Genomic DNA, 20431 nt, shown 5'->3' with positions numbered 1-20431 from the left:
ATTCACCCTGAGCGTACATCGCAGGTCTCCAAAGTCTATATACACTTTAATGAGTTTACGCTTGTTTTATCAGCGAATATTTTCACGCAAGAACGCAATTCTAAGCAACACCGCTAGTTAATGATTTTATCATGGACCTATGCATGTCAGCTGAGCTTTCTGTCTTTAAAGGCTCATGTGCAACCAGCATGCTTTGCGACTATATTTTGAAAACCGGCCTAATATCATGGCACTACATTTGCCGTCCGGCCCATTGTTTTATTCGATTCATACAACTTTTAAAATTTTCTGCAGATTTCAGTTCTTTAACGATAGTTGATAGTGTCTTTAACGGTTGAAATGAATCGAGCTCATGAGGAATTTACTTTACTTTTTCAAATAGGTATTATTTTGGTAATTGATCAATGCAATGTAGTCAAGTATATAATGAATGAGTAACATATTATGATAATTATTGTCATACCAATTGTACAAACCTATATATCTAACTTAATATTTGTTGTTTTCTGCCGATTGATTGACTTACGCAATTATATTTCTACCTCTACTCATGTCATTAATTTCTACTTTTGTCCTGCAAGTGGCATCCACGATGAAAATCTTTTATGACTACACTTTGCTCATTTCACATTTGCTTATTTCAATTTTACATTTGACAGAAATAAATGATTACTTTTGAGTGTTCAATCATTGGTTGCTTTCGCAGGAAATGGTCGTATCCTGCCAGCTGGTTCCACATTCGGAATCTCAACTTTCTTTCTCCATAAGAACCCAGATTTTTGGGATCAACCAGAAGATTTCCTTCCAGTGGATTCTTGATTGAAAGTTCAATCAAACGCCGCCCGTTTGCATATGTACCATTTTCAGCTGGTCCAAGAAACTGCATAGGTGAGTTTTTCAAGGCCAAAGTCTATCACTTGTAACTAAGTTAGGTCATGATGGAAGTAGATACAAGACAGTCGAACTTACTTTTTTAATTTTCAACTCTTTTTATTTGAATTTTAACTTATTCTGGTAAAGACAAAACCAACGCAATTCATATCTAGTTAAAATATTATCTTTATCAAATCATATTTTAACGTGCCCTGAATCGTGATCTTTCCTTGTAGGCCAAAGGCTTGCTTTATTGGAGGAGAAAATGTTGCTGTCAAACTTTCTGCGCCATTATGATGTTACCTCGCTACAAGACCCGGAACAAATCGACATGTCCGCTGAAACAATTCTTGGTACGCGGAATGGTTTGTCTGTGTAAATCTCGAAAAGAATGGAATTTTGAAGCAGCTTTGATGTGTGCTTGAAACTGCTTGCAGAAAATCCTGACCTACAGTCGTATCTAAACTTGCTTTTTTAATTCAAGAGTTACTGAAAGACAATGGTGTAATGGAAGGGTAGTGCGGTATAACGCCTTTATACTTCCTCAAATGTTTGAGCTGCAGCGTTATACTACGTACCTAGACAAACAGTGGCGGTATGTTTCTTAAAGATTAGTACAATACACCAAGCAATTTTGATCAAACAATATAGCAACTAAATTCACGACAATATAATGATATTTGATACTTGTTTCACCCTAGGTTCAAGTGAGTATGAAGTTAAGGAATATCATATGAAGATATCCATTTTTTGCACATTTGCTTATATAGGCTGCGCATGGGCAGTTCGGATGTCCTTTTGCTGGTGATTGTACGCAGCACCATATTAAGGATACAATCATAAGTAGGTCCCTATTGTTTGAGAATAGTAGGACAAAAGGCAATATTCACTAGAAAGAAATGTTTTTCAAGTCTTTGGGGGGAGGCATGAGCCCCCCTGAGAACAATCGTAGTTACGGTGCTGGTTGTACGTGAACAGAAAACAGAACTAATGATTATGGTGGATGGGTTGCCCGCCTGTCTGTGTGGAGTTGTTTGTAATTCTTTAATGAAACTGGCTGCTCTGTATTTGTTGTGTTTTAACCATATATAGAAGTTTTAAATAATTTGCATAATTAGCATTGTTCGTAAGCTATGTGGGTTTTTTCAAAAATGGAAAAAACGAGAAGGGAAATACGTTTTGTAAAATCATGTCGACATTCATAAGTTTAATTTTATTGGTGACTTTGGTTATACGATATAAGTATTTTCTGTAGGTGAGAAAGCAGTAAAACAGAAAATTCAAAAGCTAATACGAATTCTCGAAGAATTACACAAGGAAAGAAGAAAGGACGTTAATACTGAGATACATAGAATATTACATGACTGGAAACCCATTAGAGAAGGTATAAGACACTGTAGCACTTAGACAGCAGCGAAACAATCTGTCAAGAATGACAAGGGTTAAAGAAAATAAAGAGTAGACAGGAAGGTGCTAAAAAATTAATACCAGCAATGATCAACGATCGAGCTGTGGCAACCGATAGAAAAGAACAGTTGAAATGGAACCCATCTTCAGCCCAAAAAGTTTGGAGACCGTAGTTTTGATAGAGAAACCTAGATAGATCCTTCTTGGATCCATGTCTGCCTGCGATGATTGCTTGCCTATTGCTGAATTCAGATTCTTGTCTCTTTGGCTCTCATTATTTTTTTCTGACATACAAACATGGTTGCTGCTGTGACACAAAAAGCAAAAAGTTTTTTGTCCAATAACCGAGTCTTTTGCCTTTAGTCCTTAGGGCAAAGAAAAATACAGACTCAGCTTGGTCAATCTGAAAGAGCAGCTTAATACATTGTCAAAAGCCTGCTGTCAATTTACACGGACAAAGTCAATTGTCAAGGAAACTTGTCAAGGAAGAACTGCTCCTGCAGGTAGGGTTTGAAGATTTTCAATTTTAAATACCGCTTAATTCAAATTTAGATCCTGAATTAAGACTTGCGTGATCATCTAAAATTTACCAGATGAATACGGGAATGGGTGTGAGCAGCTTTTCTACATGTTGCAAACAGAAATTTAGGAAGCAGCTAATAACTACAAAGCGTAAATAGATTCATAGCTATCTTTCTGAAAATCTAAAGGTTTGCTTTAATTTCAGATGAATGGTTCTCCAGACAAAGATCAATGCTTGATAAACGAAACACTTGCATAAAGAAAGTGATTTGAAGTGATAAGGACAACCACATCAAACATCATCCAGCAGGTGCAATGACATAGGTTTGATTGGTAAGCATCGCATGGTTTGTGTTAAGCAAGCTTCCGACTGAATGGCATCAGGCATTTAAGCCTATCCAAAAACAAGCAATTTATGATCATATTGGTGAGTCGATGAATATGTACAGTCTTTTAATTGCAATTCAAAAGCATCTAACGATAATTGACCGCACAGATCAGGGAAAGTTTGTTTTGTCTAGATTTGCTCAACTATAATGACAACAATGATTTTCATGGAAAATGCATACTGATGAGACTACACAGCAGTAAAATATTTTTAGAAGATATTCATGGCTGTTCAAAAGAATTGAAAATATCAGTTTCGTGAATAGTACTAGTTTTTGTCATTAAAACTCAATACCAATGGAAGAAATGTGTTGATATAATTGTGCTGAAAATTTTCTACTTCCTACATTGTAAAAAGGGACATGTGCCTTATAAATATTTCTTTAATTGAACGGCAGGAGATTTATTTCTTTATTCAAAACTTCTGATGGACATCTACAACTGTATATGCGCCAAGTCTGATTCTTTCATGTCTCCAATACATTTGATTATCAGCAACATTTTTTTTTCTTGTTACATAAATGAAACAATAGTGAAAATACAATAAGCATCCTTTTTGTCACAAAAAAATCGACATGTGGTAAGAGATAAAAATCAATGATGTCACTTGCAGTTACTTATCGGTGCCCAGTAGATGCAATCTTAATGCATTTATAAAAACATGTGATGTGGCATTAGCATTTTCTATCTTTTGATGCTCCTGATTTTGTTTCTGATTGTGGAGCTGCCAGAAAAGAAAACAAAGTTTCTTTAATTGAAAACAATTGCATCAAATTATGCTGCTTCACAGTTAATTTATCTCAAAAATTTCTATTCACGAGTCTGTTGCTCAAATGAATCATTTTCAAAACTGTTTTGTTAAAGACCAAGCTAGGCTGCAAGCAAAAGTATCAATCTTTTATTCAAAATTTTTAATTATTCATCAAAGTCTGTCAAATATCGTCAGCTGCTAATCATTTTGTAAGCAATTTTTATCCATAGTTCTGTCTTCTGAAGATTTTATCGCAAACATATCATCATATATTGTCTGTTGTGTGCACGAGAATAAGACCAAGCTGACTTCGCCAATTAACAAACATTTGTACAAGATATCTGCTTGTTCGATAACAACCCAGGTTTTTGTCAAATTTGTAAAAAAATCGTCTTTGATAATAAAAATAATGCTAGCCAACCAAACAGGTGAAACTTTACAGTCTCAAAGGCATAGATGCAACTTGGGGCAATAGTATGACTTAGTAAATGACTGCCCGACATAAAAAAGCAAAGGCGAAATCAGTTTCAAAGCATAGCTGAAAGAGAATTTCGCTGAGTAAGCTTGATAGAAATCTTACGGTGCTCGTGAATCCGTAAACAAAATTAGCAGGCTCGCCGTAGATTATTTTTCGTCAGAAAGTTCTAATGTTCTTTTTTCATCCAAAGTATCTCTTCATATTAGGTTTTTGAGGGAAAATTTAATTGAATGACTTTAAATTGTTCATCTGGAAATATATTGTGGAAATGCATCTTAAGACTAATGTTTGTACGCGTTTCAAACTTGCTTGATACAGTTTAATGTTGATGACATATGACATATTGGCAAGTAGTACACTTGATATGTTCCCTTCACTCAAGGAGCTTTTAGCAACTTGATATGAGCACCTTGGATACTTCAAGTCTGTCGGTGAAGTACAATGTATTAATAGATTATGCCACTGGCTGACCACTTGTTGTTACGAAGCATGAGTAGCTTCGTTTTAATTGCCTTGAATAGCCTTATAAGCATGAAAAATATCATTTAGCAAATCTGAACGGATTAGAAATTTAATGAATAGCTGGTTTGCATTGAAAACATTTTATAGTTTTGAAGAGATAAATTTTTTGTTTCTTCGTACGAAAGTGTAAATATTGTGTTTCTTCATAGTTTAAAATAGCTATCAAACATTGCACAGTCTGCAAAACGACTTAGCGCACATTCATTCATTGTTTGTGATCAGCAATGAGTGGTATCGTGCTTTTAATGGCGATCACGTTACTGATCTTCTTTCTTATATTCTCATAAAAGTTTACAAACAAGGACGATGCCACAGGGAGCATGGAAATACACAACAACTCTGTGACCATTACATTAAACATGTTTTCTTCAAATAAGAATTACATTCACGTTACAAATAACACTTACATTAATAAAGTTAAACAAAATACTGACAAAGTAAAAACAAAGAAAGCCAAATTACATAAGAGAGAATATTTCTAAAAGTACGTATTGAAACCTTTCAAAGGTCTGAATACATTTGAATGGTTTGTTTCAACCCATAGGGTTGCAATATCGCCTTCACATTGTCGAGAGATCGCATCTATCTGTATCATAACACAGAATAAATCTCTATTCTGTGATCATAAGCATAGAAAAGCAACAGAAAGTGCTCCTTATTCTCAATACCATGATTTACTGGGCATAAAGAATTCACTGAAGCTATGTTTGAATTTGTGAAAATTCAGCTTGTCAAGTCCAACATGAAGTTGTGTTGAAGCTTATAAACCTCAACCTTATCATGGCACACGCCACAGGGGGAAAAGGGACCATTGTCACCCCACATTTTTGTTAATAAAAGACTAAAATCAGCTGAAAGTATTGACATACATAAACATTTAGATTACATAAAATACAAAGAACCAGAGCCAACAAATAAAACCACGTCAGCAAGATAATTGCCATATTAACCGGGGCTTAAGAGGGGAAGAGGACACTTACTTTAAATTTCTGACCCCTCGAGTTTAGGATCAGTGGCGTGGGCTCTGATTTTAGGATCAGGGTCGCGACCACAAAAGATCATCAAAAGTAGCGATTAGTGTAATGCAATACCAAGTAATATTGTTGATATGTACAACTACTACTGTCAGAAATACCAACACAGCTTAATATTATGTTGAATTGCAGCTAATATTATGTTGAAGATGATGATCAAATGCATGCATGTCCAGATAAATTAACAAATTCTTTTAACAAGTGCCGCGTGTTTCATACGCTGAGACGCTTTTCAGCTCAACAGGAAACAAGGAAGAGATTTATCTCTAACGGCAAATGGTTCAATTTTAATGAAGAACTGAGCATCTTATGTATTCAGGTTATTAACGCCAGCTAGGTTGTACCTAGGTTGTCATCACAAAAAAGTTGAGACAGCTGCTCAGAAAGTTTCACCTTTGTTTTCTTTGCATTGTCCGATTAACAATAAGCTTTGATGCAAATACTTTGAATTATAAAGAGAACTACACTCACTTTTTGCCTTGTCTGTATTACAAGTGCCTGCAGTTAGGAAGTCTATGGACACTTTATTTAGCAGACAGACTTTTAAACGCTTAGCAAAATTTGCAAGTTTTTCATGGGTTGGTGATAGCTAAACTTCTAGGCGAGCAAGAAATGATCCGCTGAATTCCACCGAAGCTCTTGTCAAAGAAGTTGCTTAACGCAAGTTTCAATGCAATCTTGAATAGTACGGGATTCTGTAAGACAACTTAAAGATTTATCATACATGAAAAAAGGCGCCCTAAGGTAAATTTTTGTATTTTCATAGTTTATTAAGAGCTTTAAGGGATCATTGCGACGCATATTTGTTAATTTTTAAGCGTTTTGCTAAAGTACCCAGAAAATATTTTATACTATGCATTTATGCGCCATTATTTGTAGATTAGACTTATTTTCGCCTTCAGCTACTTTCAAGAGAAAAGTGTGATATAGATATCTATGAGAAAAGTGAGTAATATGAATTTACTAAAACTATGATATACGACAGTAACTGGAAAATTATTGAAAGCTTTGAAGCATTTATTCTACTAGAAATATGCGTCAAATTTTACACAATAGTTTAAGATAATTCAAAACGTCATGAAAGTATAAGCAGCATAAACAAATCAAGCATCTAAGCTGCTGGTTGAAGAGCTGAAAAAAGCTTTTGAATCAATGCAAAATATCGTGAGCTTCATTAAATGGCTATATTTCAATCAGAATCGTAAGGAAAGAAACATTTTTATATTTGCTAAAGAAGCCTTTATGTAAGTTAGAGTACCAGATATAAAGTTTAACTTGTAAAGAAATGCTGCAGATGTTCATTTGGAAACCCTTGAACAGGTCTGCTTCTGTTGCAAATCCGAGCTTCAGGCCTAACACAATTATCGGGCAACTGTAAAATTTCTCACTTCAACTGTTATTAGTTGTCTTAGTCAAAGAAGAAAAAGGCCAGATTGAATGTTGTCTCCTTAAGATTCTAAATTAAATTCGTCTTGATCTTTCATTTCTTTTTTATATGTCTTTAGAAGTTTTGCAAATGAACAAATGACCTATTTCTTTGACAAAATACCAGAAGCTTTATCTCGCAGACCTTAAGAGCGGCCATACAGTTCTCTCATGAAATTGCATTTACAGTCGAACCTCTAATAGCGGCCACTTTGAGATCCAAGGCCTAGTGGCCGTTAATGGGAGGTGACCGTAATTCGGAGGTTTGCTATAAACATTCACAAGCGCTTGTGATTGAAGGTCTGTGGCCACTATTGGGAGGTGGCTGCAAATCGGAGGCGGTCGCTATTAGAGGTTCGACTGTAGTTTGGTTAGGATGAAACTGAACACCAACAGCCAACAGCTCAAATATGCACTTGCTGACCCTCGTGGCATTTGCTTATACTTAAAGAGATTTTGAGTGTGAGTTAGGAGAAGTTGAAAATTACTTTTTCAGGCAAGCACATTAAGAAAAGAAAAATTCTAAAATAGCTTTCACAAGAACTGGCTTAAGCATAATTTATATTTCTAACGACAATTCATTGAATTGCTTGTATGTCACAGTGACCTCATCTGTTTTGCAGACTCATCCAGTAATATTAGACAGAACTTTCTTTGGCATTGTTTCTTTGCAGCATTGAACAATTGAATGGACAAAAAATGTCTTTTAGAATCCTCACGGTTAATGATTTTTCCAGCAGTTGATGTTTAGGCTAACGGATAAAATTTAATTTTCATTCATGCTAAACAACACTCTGAAAATGCGTTTTAATACAAGTCAAGTTTTTAGCAGGTAGCATAATTAGAATCCAGGACAGAATAGAGTTATGAATCAGCTTTGAATCATTTGATGAATTTTGGAAACTATTTTGAATAGGGTATCTAGATTACATAGTTTTCGCAGCGCTGGAATAATTTAATGCAATGCAGGTGTCTAAAATTTGTTCGCAAAGTGTTGGCGAGAGGAAATTTATAGATTTGTTTCAAATGTTATTTTGAAAACGGATAAATTTTGGGACCTACTGTCAGAATAAGCGTGTATGGTTTTGAATTCGGCAAAATGTTCGTCTCAATACTATCTTTGGGGTAGGGTACAAAAACGCAGGGTAACTCAACATCATTAAACATCATTTAGATAAGATTTTCAATGTGATGTCAAATAATTTATTTTTTCAACAGATCAATGAACCAGTCGTCTTTCATATGTGCAGCAGTTAAGACATTTTGGAAATTTAGTTACTTTTAAGAATGACAAAAGTAATAATAGTGATTTCTTGAAACTTAAGATTTACATATGAAACTTAAGATTACCCAATATTTATAAACAAATTATCATTAAAATGTTAAATATTATGAGAAAAGTCTGGCAATTTAAGAAAAACTATTTTTAACTAAAGAAATTTTTCAGCAAATAACCAACCGATGCTACTAGGAAGCAATCAAATCGAGTTCTGTCATAACGTTATGTACTGATAAACTCAGCGTAAACATGAATTTGCATACGAATGGGATTGTTTCATATCCAGATTTTGTCCAATACAGGACCATATCGCCAAACCTTTGTTCTGCTTTGGGGGTTGAACCCAGTTTAGTTCTGACTTTTAAACAAGAAGTAGACATCGATGATAGTTATTCATTAATTTGACTTTAAAATTACGTTGATTTCTTATGAATTCTTTATTACATTCATTGATCAGCTTTGCAAACAAAGAGCATGAGCCACACTAATGTATTGTAAAGCGGTTGCTTAGACCAAACAAAAGACAATACGATTGGTCCTAAATAGTTGGCTTAGCGTTTAGTGCGCTAGTCATAGCAACGTGTACTAGTCGGCTTATGTGGACATTTTGCATGCAAACGCGAGAAAACATTAGTTTATTTTTGCACAGAATCAGTGGATTAATAAAAAATTCGCCAATATGATTCGCCGATATGCACCAATTCGAGATCAACTCTTGCTTAATCTCGCAGCTAGCCTTTGGGTAATAATAAAAAAAGAGCATCCAAAAACAAAAAAACATCAAAACGTAGATTTCTGAGCTGGTTTTGAGCATAATTCAGTGCAATGATGCCCAGAGCAGATGTAGGGCGTAAGATTTTGACACATAAATTCATAATCAGCCCAGCAAAACCACATCATTTATTCAAGCTTACCCACTTTGAAGGAAAAGCTTCCCATGATAGCAAGAGTCTAAAGGATACAAATTGAGAGCTTAAGCCCTTAAAAAGTGGAGCAATGCACAGCAGACAGGTTGAGAAATTTTTTCATGCAATCGTTAAGTGAAAATTTTAACATGATGCCAGCAAGGCTAAAAACCCACAGTTCACAGCATCACTTTTGGTCATTTACACACTGGATGGTCAAATACAAACATGCAGATAGAGCGGCAATACTCCTCCCAATCACTCAAACTGAGTTTTGTTCAAATAAAGCGAATCACTAATTACAGTTGAATGACAAGGGAAAATATTTGTTGCCATGCTACTGGTAAAAAAGCAAGTAAAATGAATTGTATATTTGGTTTTGCTGAGATTAAGATTATCGTTTTTCTTCGTTTTAGATGTTTATACTTCACGAGCTGGGTCAGATGGGAGATAAAAAGGAGCGAGAAAATCTTTTTGCAACAGTAAATGGAAAAATTGATCCTCGCAACATGGTGGGAGAGATAAAACTGTCAGATTTCAGCAAAGTCAAGCAGATTGAGCTCCTTTCTAAGGAAGAAGATGATAATGTAGATTTTCCAGACGACGTGCAATTCTTGGACGAGATATCTTCATCAGAAGATCTCCTAGATGGAAATTATATTCATCCTTCTGGCTCTTCATACCAACTCTTGCAGCAGAAGGAAACTTCACCCTGTTTAAATGGATCGAGTAACTTGTCTCTGGAAGATCAAGTAGAGCAAAAACTCAGGGAAGAAGACGGCATCTCATTAAAAGATAATGCTAATTGTGTTGATCGACATGAAAAAAATACCTCCTGCACTAAGAACAACAAAAAAGAAATCACTGGATACAGGAGGGCAGGAAAAATGACACAAGTTTCAAAAGAGGTCGTTGCTGGAAAGACAAAAGAGAACGGAGCAAATGAAGAGGATTTTGTCAAAGAAAACCATTTACTTGAATCATCAGTTGATTCCAAGAAGTGCCAGCCAACTGAAAATTTCTTGGAAACATCGATAGGGAAACGAAATGCACACATAAACAGATCGATGAGGCTGATTCTGAACGTCGGTGGAACGCTCTATGAGACGTTCGAGAACACTCTCGCCGCTCACCCGGACACACTTCTTGGAGATCCGGACCGACGCTTAAGATTTTACAACCCGAGTATCGATCAATATGTTTTCAAAAGGCACATAATTTCATTTGATGCCATTTTATTCTATTACCAATCAAAAGGCATTCTTTCAAAGCCACAATACATCGATCAAACAGCATTTGAAGAAGAGCTAGAATTCTTCGAAATAACATCAAAGAGAGGATCTCGCAGTAGATTCGTCAATCGGCGGTGGCAAAAGCCATTGCGTTCAATATCGTTACGAAGAACACCGAGAAGGATGCTGCACAACGTCTTCAACCGTCCATTTTCCTCTACTTTGTCCTCAGTTATTTCATTTCTTACAATTTTCGTAACATTAGTTGCAACTGTAGTGTTTTGCATTGAAACTCTGCCACGCTTTCGACAGCCTCATGGTACGCACCTCGAAACAAATGCCAGATCAACAGTTGCTACTCAGAATAAGCATCGCAAAGTTTTGGTTGTGATTGAGATTGTTTGCATTGGCTTCGTTACTTCCGATTACCTCATCAGGCTGAGTATCGCCCGTGGCCGTTTGAGATTTATCATTTCTCATTTAGGAATCATTGACCTGATGACTTTAGTCCCTTTTTATCTATCCTTAGCATTATCAAGTCCTAACAATCCTAAACAATTGCAAAATTTTGTTGCCCTTTTACGACAGCTTCGCATACTACAGGTTTTTCGGCTAGCGCGGTACAGTTACGGTTTTCGGGCACTTCTTCATACTGTTTCAAAAAGCCTTTTACACCTTGGATCGTTCATATTTGTGATTCCAGTGATGAGTATGTTTTTCGCATCAGTGTCATACTTTGCTGAGGATAATTTCCACGACGATTGCATTCATTCTTGCAAAAAGCTTCAAAGCATATCTGACTGGTTCTGGTACTCGGTAATCACCATTACGACTGTGGGATACGGAGATGTTTATCCAAGAACCATTCTTGGCAAACTAGTTGGCGCTATTTGTGCTCTGTTTGGTGTTATACTATTTTGCTTGCTCACGCCAATAATCTTTCGGCACTTCGTCGAGAACTATTATGTCAGAGAGCTAATGTCCCAGAATATCAGTGCAGAAAAACGCAAGCTAGCAGAAAAAGTCAGGGAAATGTATTATGAACAGTATGAAGTTCTGTGACATGTTACCAATGACTATCTTAGCGTGTATTGTGTTGCTCCTTATTGCTTTGATTGCATGGTATTCATCTATAAAGACTCTGTGTGCGATTGCCGCGAAAGGTTTTGGTTGCTTTAGAATCAAATGAAAATTTTTCTCCACACTTCGCAGTAGCGCAAGCCATGGAACGTGGTAGGCATTTGCAACAAATCAGCTAATGCATGAAACAACCCTATATACTATGGGACCAATCGCTAGTGGGCAAGGGATGCAATCCCTCTCCCAAAAAGCGTCAATCCCCCCCCCCTCCCCCCAAAGAAGCTTTGAATCCCTCTGTCCCTCTGACCTCAACATATAAATATTACAGAGATCTACAAAAGTAAGTCCACTGAAAGGGCTATTTCATCGAGTATTTTGTAACCAAGAAACATAGCAAGGGGACAGTCCAATTTTAAGAGCTAGACCTCAACATCAACATCAACAACATCAACATCAATAAAACCTTGTTTCTGTGCTCAAACTGCTCTATCGGAAAAACAATACAATTGCATTTTTAGGAGCTTTTAGCAGCAAAACCTATTTCTATTAGAGAGCGTTTTGGTTCTAATACCACTATCCGTACTCAATATCAGGCAGGGGCACAGTGGCTGGGGGAAGAGTGCTTTTCTTAGAGTACTAAATTTGTCGGAAAATTCAGGAATTTTGCTATCTTCCTTGCCTTTGTCCGAAATCTTGCTAGTTTCTCCCCAACCCCCAACCCCTCCTTTTCTTATAACATCTAACAGTCATCACGCTCTGCTCAATATGTGATTGGATGAATGGGAAACTTTTGACAGAGATACAAATAAGACATAATTTACTAAATGGCTTTGAAAAAGGCAAACATTAAACAACATATTAACTAAAAGCTTTGTCGATGAAAAATAAATTCCCAGTTGTGGATATATATCCTTTGTGCTTGCGTTTTTCTGATTGGCCTATTTCGATCCACAACTGGGTATATATTTTTCATCGTGTTCTTTCGGACCCTTATTCTGACGTTTTATGCTCTGAGAAGTGTCAGACGACAAAGCTTTTAGTATGTTGTAAAATGTTTGCTTCTTTCAAAGCCATTTTCAAATTCTGTACCGCAAAAAAATTGTTCAAATAATTTACTCTGAGCACACCAAATCATCATGACATTACAAGTCAAAAATTTGCTTGTTAAGGGATGATGAAGCTCTGGCAAAACAGCCCTGAAAATTTTAACATTTAAATTTTGAATGACATCCTATCATGAATCTATTAAATTCTCATCCGTTTTTCCAACCAGCTACATCAAAATCCTGATATTGATCTTAGATACTTAACTCCTCTAAGAAGGTTTTAATTGGAGTTTGCTGTTGTAGACAGTTTAAAATCATTGAAGAGATAGAATAATTCTCAGATATCTTAAACTATAAGTGATTCCAAGCCATTTCAAGAAATCTTTTGATTCTCTTATCCACCACACTAAATTTATTCGTTCTGGTGTCCAAGCAAGTCCACTGGGAAAATAAACAGGCCTCTGGTAATCTTCAAAATGCTTCGTTGCTATTTCGATCATCAGCCCTATGAAGGCGGTGGATTTCGCAGCTGCGTCCTGTTTTTATTCTATTTGCCTGCGTCACAGACAGAATCGTTTGCATATGTCCATACTTAATCATTCCGGTGACGCAGGAACCAAAGAAACTATTCTCTCTCTTATAAAAACCAGATAATTTTTGCCGTGGGTCGAATTTCTTATTTTTTGGAAAATTTGAGGCTTGGGTGTTCTTAATCGTTCCTTGTTTCGAGGCTTGGGTGTTCTTAATCGTTTCTTGTTTCAACATGGATTTTTTTACATACACATGCTATAAATGCGAGGATGGCTGGCTCAGTAGTTAGGATTGTTGACCAGGTGTAAGGGTCTGGTGACCGTGTCCTTCACATGATCAAATTTTAACTAAAAATGAGGACGAGGTGTTGACACATCGAAAGGATGGACTAAAACACTGCTCGATAAGGATAGCTCTTTAGGCTCCTAATACTACCGTCAGATGCTTGGGGAAAACAAATGCAAAAATTCAAAAAATATCGTTTCTATGGCCAGTAACATGCCATATTAGTTCTGCCAGAAATTTTTAGTAGCGCAGGTGATTAGCTGATAAAATCTCCTAAGTTTTGTAATCATGAAAGAAAATTGTTTTTTTTCTAATTTTCATCTGAGGTTGGGCATGTTCCTATGTTGTTCTTAGTTTATTCGGGAAATCGAGCCTCTGTGTTCCTATAACGTGTGTTCTTATAAAAAGAAAGAGTGTAAAGGTAGCCAAGGAAAGCCAGGGCATTATAGATATGAAGGCAAAGTACTTACTGGGGTCACCTGCCAGTGGCGGATATTCATTTTTCAGGTGAGGTGGAGGAGGGGCAATGCCAACAAAAACATCAACCTGCACTTCCATCTTATTTTCAGAAAATCTTAATCCAATTACGTATCACTGTTTCATTAACGTAAGGGAAAAAGTCACTAATAAATTAACTGGATTCTGGGAAGTTCTATGAACACCTGAGCACTTGTCAGAGTCGTTGTACTACAATTGATCACAATTAAAGCTCAGAGCTAAAGAAACAAGGGCGGTCACGATAGGGGGTACATGGGGACCACAACCCTCTTCTCAAACAAGGGTCTGACAGAAAATCGCCGATATCGTTAGTGAATCTAACAAATCTTTACCTAACCTAGAAGTCGGCTCTCACTGAGGCCACACCCAAACAATGTCACGTGTTTCAAGTCAGCAAATTTTTCTTAATAATCAATGTTCAGGAAAATTGTCCACAATGTTAGGAACTGCGACCTAACAATGTCGTTTAATGATAACGTAATGTTGAAGATGTAAAGTTGATTTCCAGCATATATTAGAACAAGGGCATTATTCCGGTTCTCTGTTCATCATTATCTGTCCGTTGAACTTTAGAATTTCAGTTGCTATAAAGAAAGAAACAAACAGACATCTACTTGACAAGGAATTGGCAAGAAGATAGATTGCTTTGTATACTCTTGCTTCCTTGTATACTCCCGCTTCCTTGTCTCACTAAGGGACAATTAAGTCTCAATAACTTTACAGCCTCCGCCCATCCGTAATTTTCTCCTCTGTCCCTGAAAAAGGAATCAGATGGCTCATTGCCTGATAAAGAGACAAGAGGCATTGCGTTACACTTGAGATTTGGTTTTCTTGCTTGTTTGGGAATGCTTACGTTTTTTTTGTTTTAATGAAAAAGTAACTACCTTTTTCCATTCCCAAGTCTCGAATTTCTTCCTGCAGTAAATGGTCCAGAACGGAATAGTTTTGTTGTTATTGAAAGCTCTTTTTATTTCTTGGATAAATGGAATTCAAAACAAGAGATTTTATGCTTTTTGCAGAATAAGAGTCTCCTTTTTGAAATTCTTTGGTGCAGGTATATCGATGCATAACCACATGAGCGATTTTCCCCCTTTCGTTGAATGAGTTCTCAAGAGTGAAATTGTATAGAACCTACGAATCCTTGTGTGATGTTCGTGCTGAAGTCAATGTTGTATTTATTCATAATCAACATCCATTCACCAAATGCAAATTGGCAAAGTGACGATGGAACGAAAAGGATATCCACGAATAAAAGATTGGTTATAAAAGATTGGACAATCGCCACTCAAAGCTGTATTTATGCCGAAATCTGTTTCATCGTATCGTATTATATGCAGTGCATGGTTTGTTTTTCACACGTTTTGGCTCGACGTTAGTAAACTTCTTTACGAATCGAGACTAAGGTGAGTTACTTCATCATCAAATAAATATAGAAATCAATTTGTTACGTTCAAAGTCAAGGTACCAAAAATGTGTCCCTACCATGAAAGGATTTCACATACAATAATTGAAACGTAAAGTTTGCCCGCAACAGAATATAGCTGACAAACATCGAGCAAAATATCGAGGGACAAATCATTCCATGGAGATCTCGTAAATTTTTGGTAGAAATACTTTTGTTTTATCAGAAAATCCATAGAGATTCTTTTGCTTTGGTAAAAATTTTGTAGGCTATTGCCAAGAATGAATTGCCCCACGCAAAAAATTGAGAATGGGAGAAGGGAGTAGCACGCTGAACGCTGTGAATGGATGCTAGAAATTGCTTCACGAAATTTTGCCTTCATATTGTATGGCCCACTTATCGAAGCATTTCAGTTTAAATGTTGTATTGCTTATTGTGGTAAGTAAAATAAATTTTGGCAAGTCGTATATACCATATTTCCTCGAAAGAGCGCCTCTCCTAAAGGAAATATTTTTAAATGAGCGCCCTCTCGAAAAGAGAATGAAAACAATACAAACCGAACCACTCAAATATAACATGTTATATCAATTAAACCATTGAAAAATGTATTGGAAATCTGGCTGCAGGCATATTTTCTACAAAGAAATCTTAAATGGTTAGAAAGTTCCTTCCTTTTCTTCAATTCTGCTTGTAATATAACGGCAATCTTTTTTCTTTGTGTGTGCCGTATATCGAGCGGGAATTGGTTATTCGAGCCAACTTCGCGCTTTCGTCTACCAGTGACGTGGGCTTTGAAGAAGTTGTCTTCTTGTTGCTTGAGAAAATAATCTAGAACCCTTGAAAGTTCTATTGGCAAATGTTCGATTAATGTTCCAACTGCTTTACATCTGTGAGTGTTTTTTTTTAAACTGTACCAAATCAGCAAATCAAACATAGCAAAAAATCTTATTTTTGGTCATAATTTTACAATTTTGGGCCTTTAGTGTTAAAAATTATACATTTGGACTAAAGATTTAATAGAAAGGAATGTATGAAATTTATAGGAGCTTATCAGGAATAAATACTCCTAATCTGCTAATTATCGATGATTTTAATTATGTCTGGACCCTATACATGAATAACTTCCTTTTTTTATGGTTTGTACTGAGTTGATAAAAACTAGTTTTCATAAATCTTGACTCAGGAGCACTGCAGGCTGCGAAAAATCCTAAGGAAGACTAGCCAAAGAACATACACCTAATGTATGGTTGTCATAATTCAATGCTTCTTGGCGATTATTATTCTTGATTGACAAAGTTTCATTCAGCCTCGGAGTCCAGCTGCCTTTGTAAACGTGATGCCCCTTATTGCTGCACTGAACTTTTACCTTGTAATCAATGGTAAAACTAGAAGTTATCGCTGTAGCACGAGCCATTTCTTGCAAGATGAAAGTAGTTGCTGCTTATTTAAACCTTGATTCTGTTTGGAATTGTTTGGAAGGCTAGTTGCCACGTAATTACATCAGTCTCATCACCACGTGTTACCCTCTCACAGTCACAGTGGAAACTTTACACCTCAGACCCCTGGGTCTTACCACAGGGGGCCATAGAGTTTTTGTAAAGACAGCTGCGTAGTTTGACACAGATTACATATCATCGTAGCGGTTAGCCTGCTGTTTCTACTGTTATGACCGGGCAGATATGAACTATGGTTCATTTTCAGCTCCTCTACTGCAGCTGTTAGCTTGTCCAGCTGTCCCTCAATATATGTCGCTGAATGGACGATATCTGTTGCTGCAAACAAACCAGGGTGAGGATCATGATTGTCACTTACCGCCAGAAACTGTTTGGAAAAGTAGAGCATCTCATCCAACTTCGGGGTCGGGTTATGTTCAAGAAGTTTATAACGAATGGTATTGGGAAGTCCCTTCATAAATTGACGGGATAGCAAGGCAGGGATGGCAGCTTCTTCCAAAGTCGGATCCGCCTTTTTCAGCAATTCCTGAAGAGACCACAGAAAAACACTAGGATCCTCACCACTACGCAAAACACGTTCTTCAAATTCACGTCCTACAGCCTTCTCGTCCAACAGCAGGACACAAGAGAGTGTGGAGACTGGTTACCAAATGTTCAGACGTATCCTTTTCATCATCGGAAAGAGTATGAAAAAACGTAGCAGCCAACCCTCGCAAAAATGCAGACAGCTTTTGCAACCTTTGTGGAGGCACAACAATTAAATTGGCAAAGCCAAGTTGGGAAATCACCAGAATCAAACTTTTCTGGCAAAATGCTACTCGCCATTGCTTTCACCTCTGTCACCAATTTGCTTTGACCGGGCAGAAACGGACAACATAAACAGACGTGTCTCTAGTAGATATTCCAATTCTCTAATAACCGAACTATCACGGCTTTCCAATTTATTGATAAACATGACATGTCATCACATGACGAGCACAAGAAATACGTTATTAATTAGCATTGCCTAATGACACCATTAGAAAACACATTATTTTACAGATGTGACATTTCACATGACATCAAATGCGCACTGTCAGCTCCCTTGTTGGTAATTCATGTTGGTGTCAAGACACTGTAATAACTTGAAAATACTTTCGTTTTATCTTTAATTCGTCAAAATTTCATCATGGTATCAGAAATGATAAAGCAGTAACTGATATGATGTCTCATAAAGGTATGAAAGTGAAGAGTCATTCTATAGAGTTCAAATGAAACGCACAGTAGAAATTCAAGTTTGCCCCAAGCAATATCTACAACATGAAAGAAGCGCCTGTGTGGGAAGACATGGTGGCGATGACAACAGTCAATAAAAGTTGCGGCCAAGGACGTCCTTGTGCGATCAGCAGGGCACGAAAAGGCCAGGGTAACGGTTTGCTTGACTGCCAATGCAGATGGAACCAAATTAAAACCTTTTATTGTTTTTAAGAGGGCTAAACGAGAGGCAGCCAGATTGAACAACGAATTTAGGGGCCGATGCGTTCAAGTATCATCTGCTGATGGATGAACACTGAACTGACGCTGCAGAACAATCAGACCATTTTGGGCTCGTTTTCGTCTGGAAAACGACTTTTAGCATAGGACAGCTTTGTGTGCCATATTCAGTCAGCCGTCTATGCTAATTTAAAATTAAGGGGTTTTGAAGGACCAGTTGTCTCATGGAACAAGCAATTTAAAGCAAAAGTGAGCCAGCATTATGACGAATGGCTTTCGATTGTTGGAATTCACCAAGTCACTGACGTTGGCAATCTGAAATCGCCGACGCAACAAGCTGTTGTCGAGTGGATCGTTAATGCATGGGCAAGCTTAGATAGCGCGATTGTTTCGAAGTCTTTTGAAGTCTGTGGCCTGAATCTTGCGGATGATGGGAAAAAAGACGGCTAGCATGATTGCCTGAAAAAGGGTGCATCATGCTATGCAGGTCTTGAGATATTCCAGCAACAATTATCAATTTTAAATGAACCAGACTTCAATCCGTTTAAAAGGCTGGTTTCAGAAGAGGATATTGCTGACGCAACATCAAAATTCAAGCTTATAGACATCGATGAAGAGGACAAAATTGACATTGTTTTGTGAAACTTGCTTTTATATTGCATTGCAGCAATTATATTTCCACATGGTTTTTTTACTGATCCCCTTTTCCTTGTATCTTCATTATTTCTTCATGTTGCGTTTATGTGTCTACTCACAACTATAGGGAAAGATTGGGTCTGTATGTCTACCAAATAAAATAAGCGCCCCAAAAAGGCAGTTTTGTAAATGAGTGCCCCTTTGAAAGAGCGCCCCCTCGAAAGAATGCCTCCCCCAAAGGCAGATTTCAAAGGCGAGGATATGTTTCTTTGCTTAAGTACCGTATTTCGAGGAAATACTGTACTTAAGCAAAGAAACATATCCTCGCAGAAACTTGAGCAACGCTAATTTTCTATTTTCATTATGCTTTTAGTTAACAGAATGTTGATAAGACTCCATAAATTAAAGTACGAAATATGAGAATGAACAATACAAGATTTGGCTTCCTGTCCCTCAGTGATAACTTGCATTTGTTTTTTCTGTGCAACGGTTGCGTTACGCAGACAATACAAATTCTAGAAGATCGAATTAATGAAAATAACTGATTATCGGTCACTCATATAGTGCTCCATTCAATATAGTCCGAGCTGTACATGCTTCTAGATCTAGAGTATTCTAGAGTAAAGGACAGGATGTAGTTTCTCTGTTTGTGGTCCTCTGATTTCTCTGATTATGGAGGTTTCTGTTCTTGGCACTTTTTGAAATGAAATGTTTGAAAATTCATTTCAGATTTTTTGCTCAATATTCGTCCAAACGATTCTAATATTGATATTCATCAATCATTTGCTATTAGATGATAACGATGTTCGAGGTATCTCGCGTACGGTACAGAGAGTGATCTTACTTGCAATACTTGCATTGAATGTCTTCAGCATTTTCTCGTGTAATGTGTACTTCGTTTTCCCAAAAAGATCAACGTACCTGACTTTCTATGTATCACGTATTGACAGACAATTTCCAAGTTGAAAAATGGATGATATTCGCATAAAATTATACATTCTTAGAGACAGCAATTTTTGTATTTGGAGATTCTATCAATAAACCCAAAATGCCAAACTTTCAATGCCTATTTTTATTTCCAATGAACATTGGCTGTGTTTTAGACACAGCCGTCAAAAAATGCATCCATTCAGGTAAATTTGCAATTTCTCTCCAGCTTTCCAGTTTTTCCTTTTTTTGTTTTGATCCGTTTTGTCTGGTAAAAAGTTACA

General features: G+C 36.8%; 1 protein-coding gene across 4 annotated transcripts; it reads left to right on the top strand.

Annotated features, from left to right (window-relative positions):
- Window positions 1-641: 641 nt before the first annotated feature.
- LOC135689580 (potassium voltage-gated channel subfamily A member 7) lies at window positions 642-11930 on the top strand. Of its 4 annotated transcripts, none has more exons than XM_089116273.1 (5): window positions 642-888; window positions 1110-1468; window positions 2644-2783; window positions 3008-3135; window positions 10000-11930. In XM_089116273.1, exon 5 carries the CDS (start codon window positions 10000-10002, stop codon window positions 11875-11877), a length of 1878 nt encoding a protein of 625 aa, XP_088972399.1. In that variant the 5' UTR covers window positions 642-888; window positions 1110-1468; window positions 2644-2783; window positions 3008-3135; the 3' UTR covers window positions 11878-11930. The 4 variants fall into 4 exon arrangements, with proteins under 4 accessions (XP_088972399.1, XP_088972397.1, XP_088972398.1 ...); XM_089116271.1 differs by having other exon boundaries at window positions 3008-3229; XM_089116272.1 differs by having other exon boundaries at window positions 3008-6718.
- Window positions 11931-20431: the final 8501 nt, after the last annotated feature.

The sequence above is a fragment of the Rhopilema esculentum genome, chromosome 5 (assembly GCF_057945365.1).
Source record: "Rhopilema esculentum isolate cy_ngs chromosome 5, ASM5794536v1, whole genome shotgun sequence".
Classification (NCBI taxonomy): Eukaryota; Metazoa; Cnidaria; class Scyphozoa; order Rhizostomeae; family Rhizostomatidae; genus Rhopilema; species Rhopilema esculentum.
The sequence above is the reverse complement of the archived record's forward strand: the minus strand, read 5'-3'. Positions and strand labels throughout refer to the sequence as shown.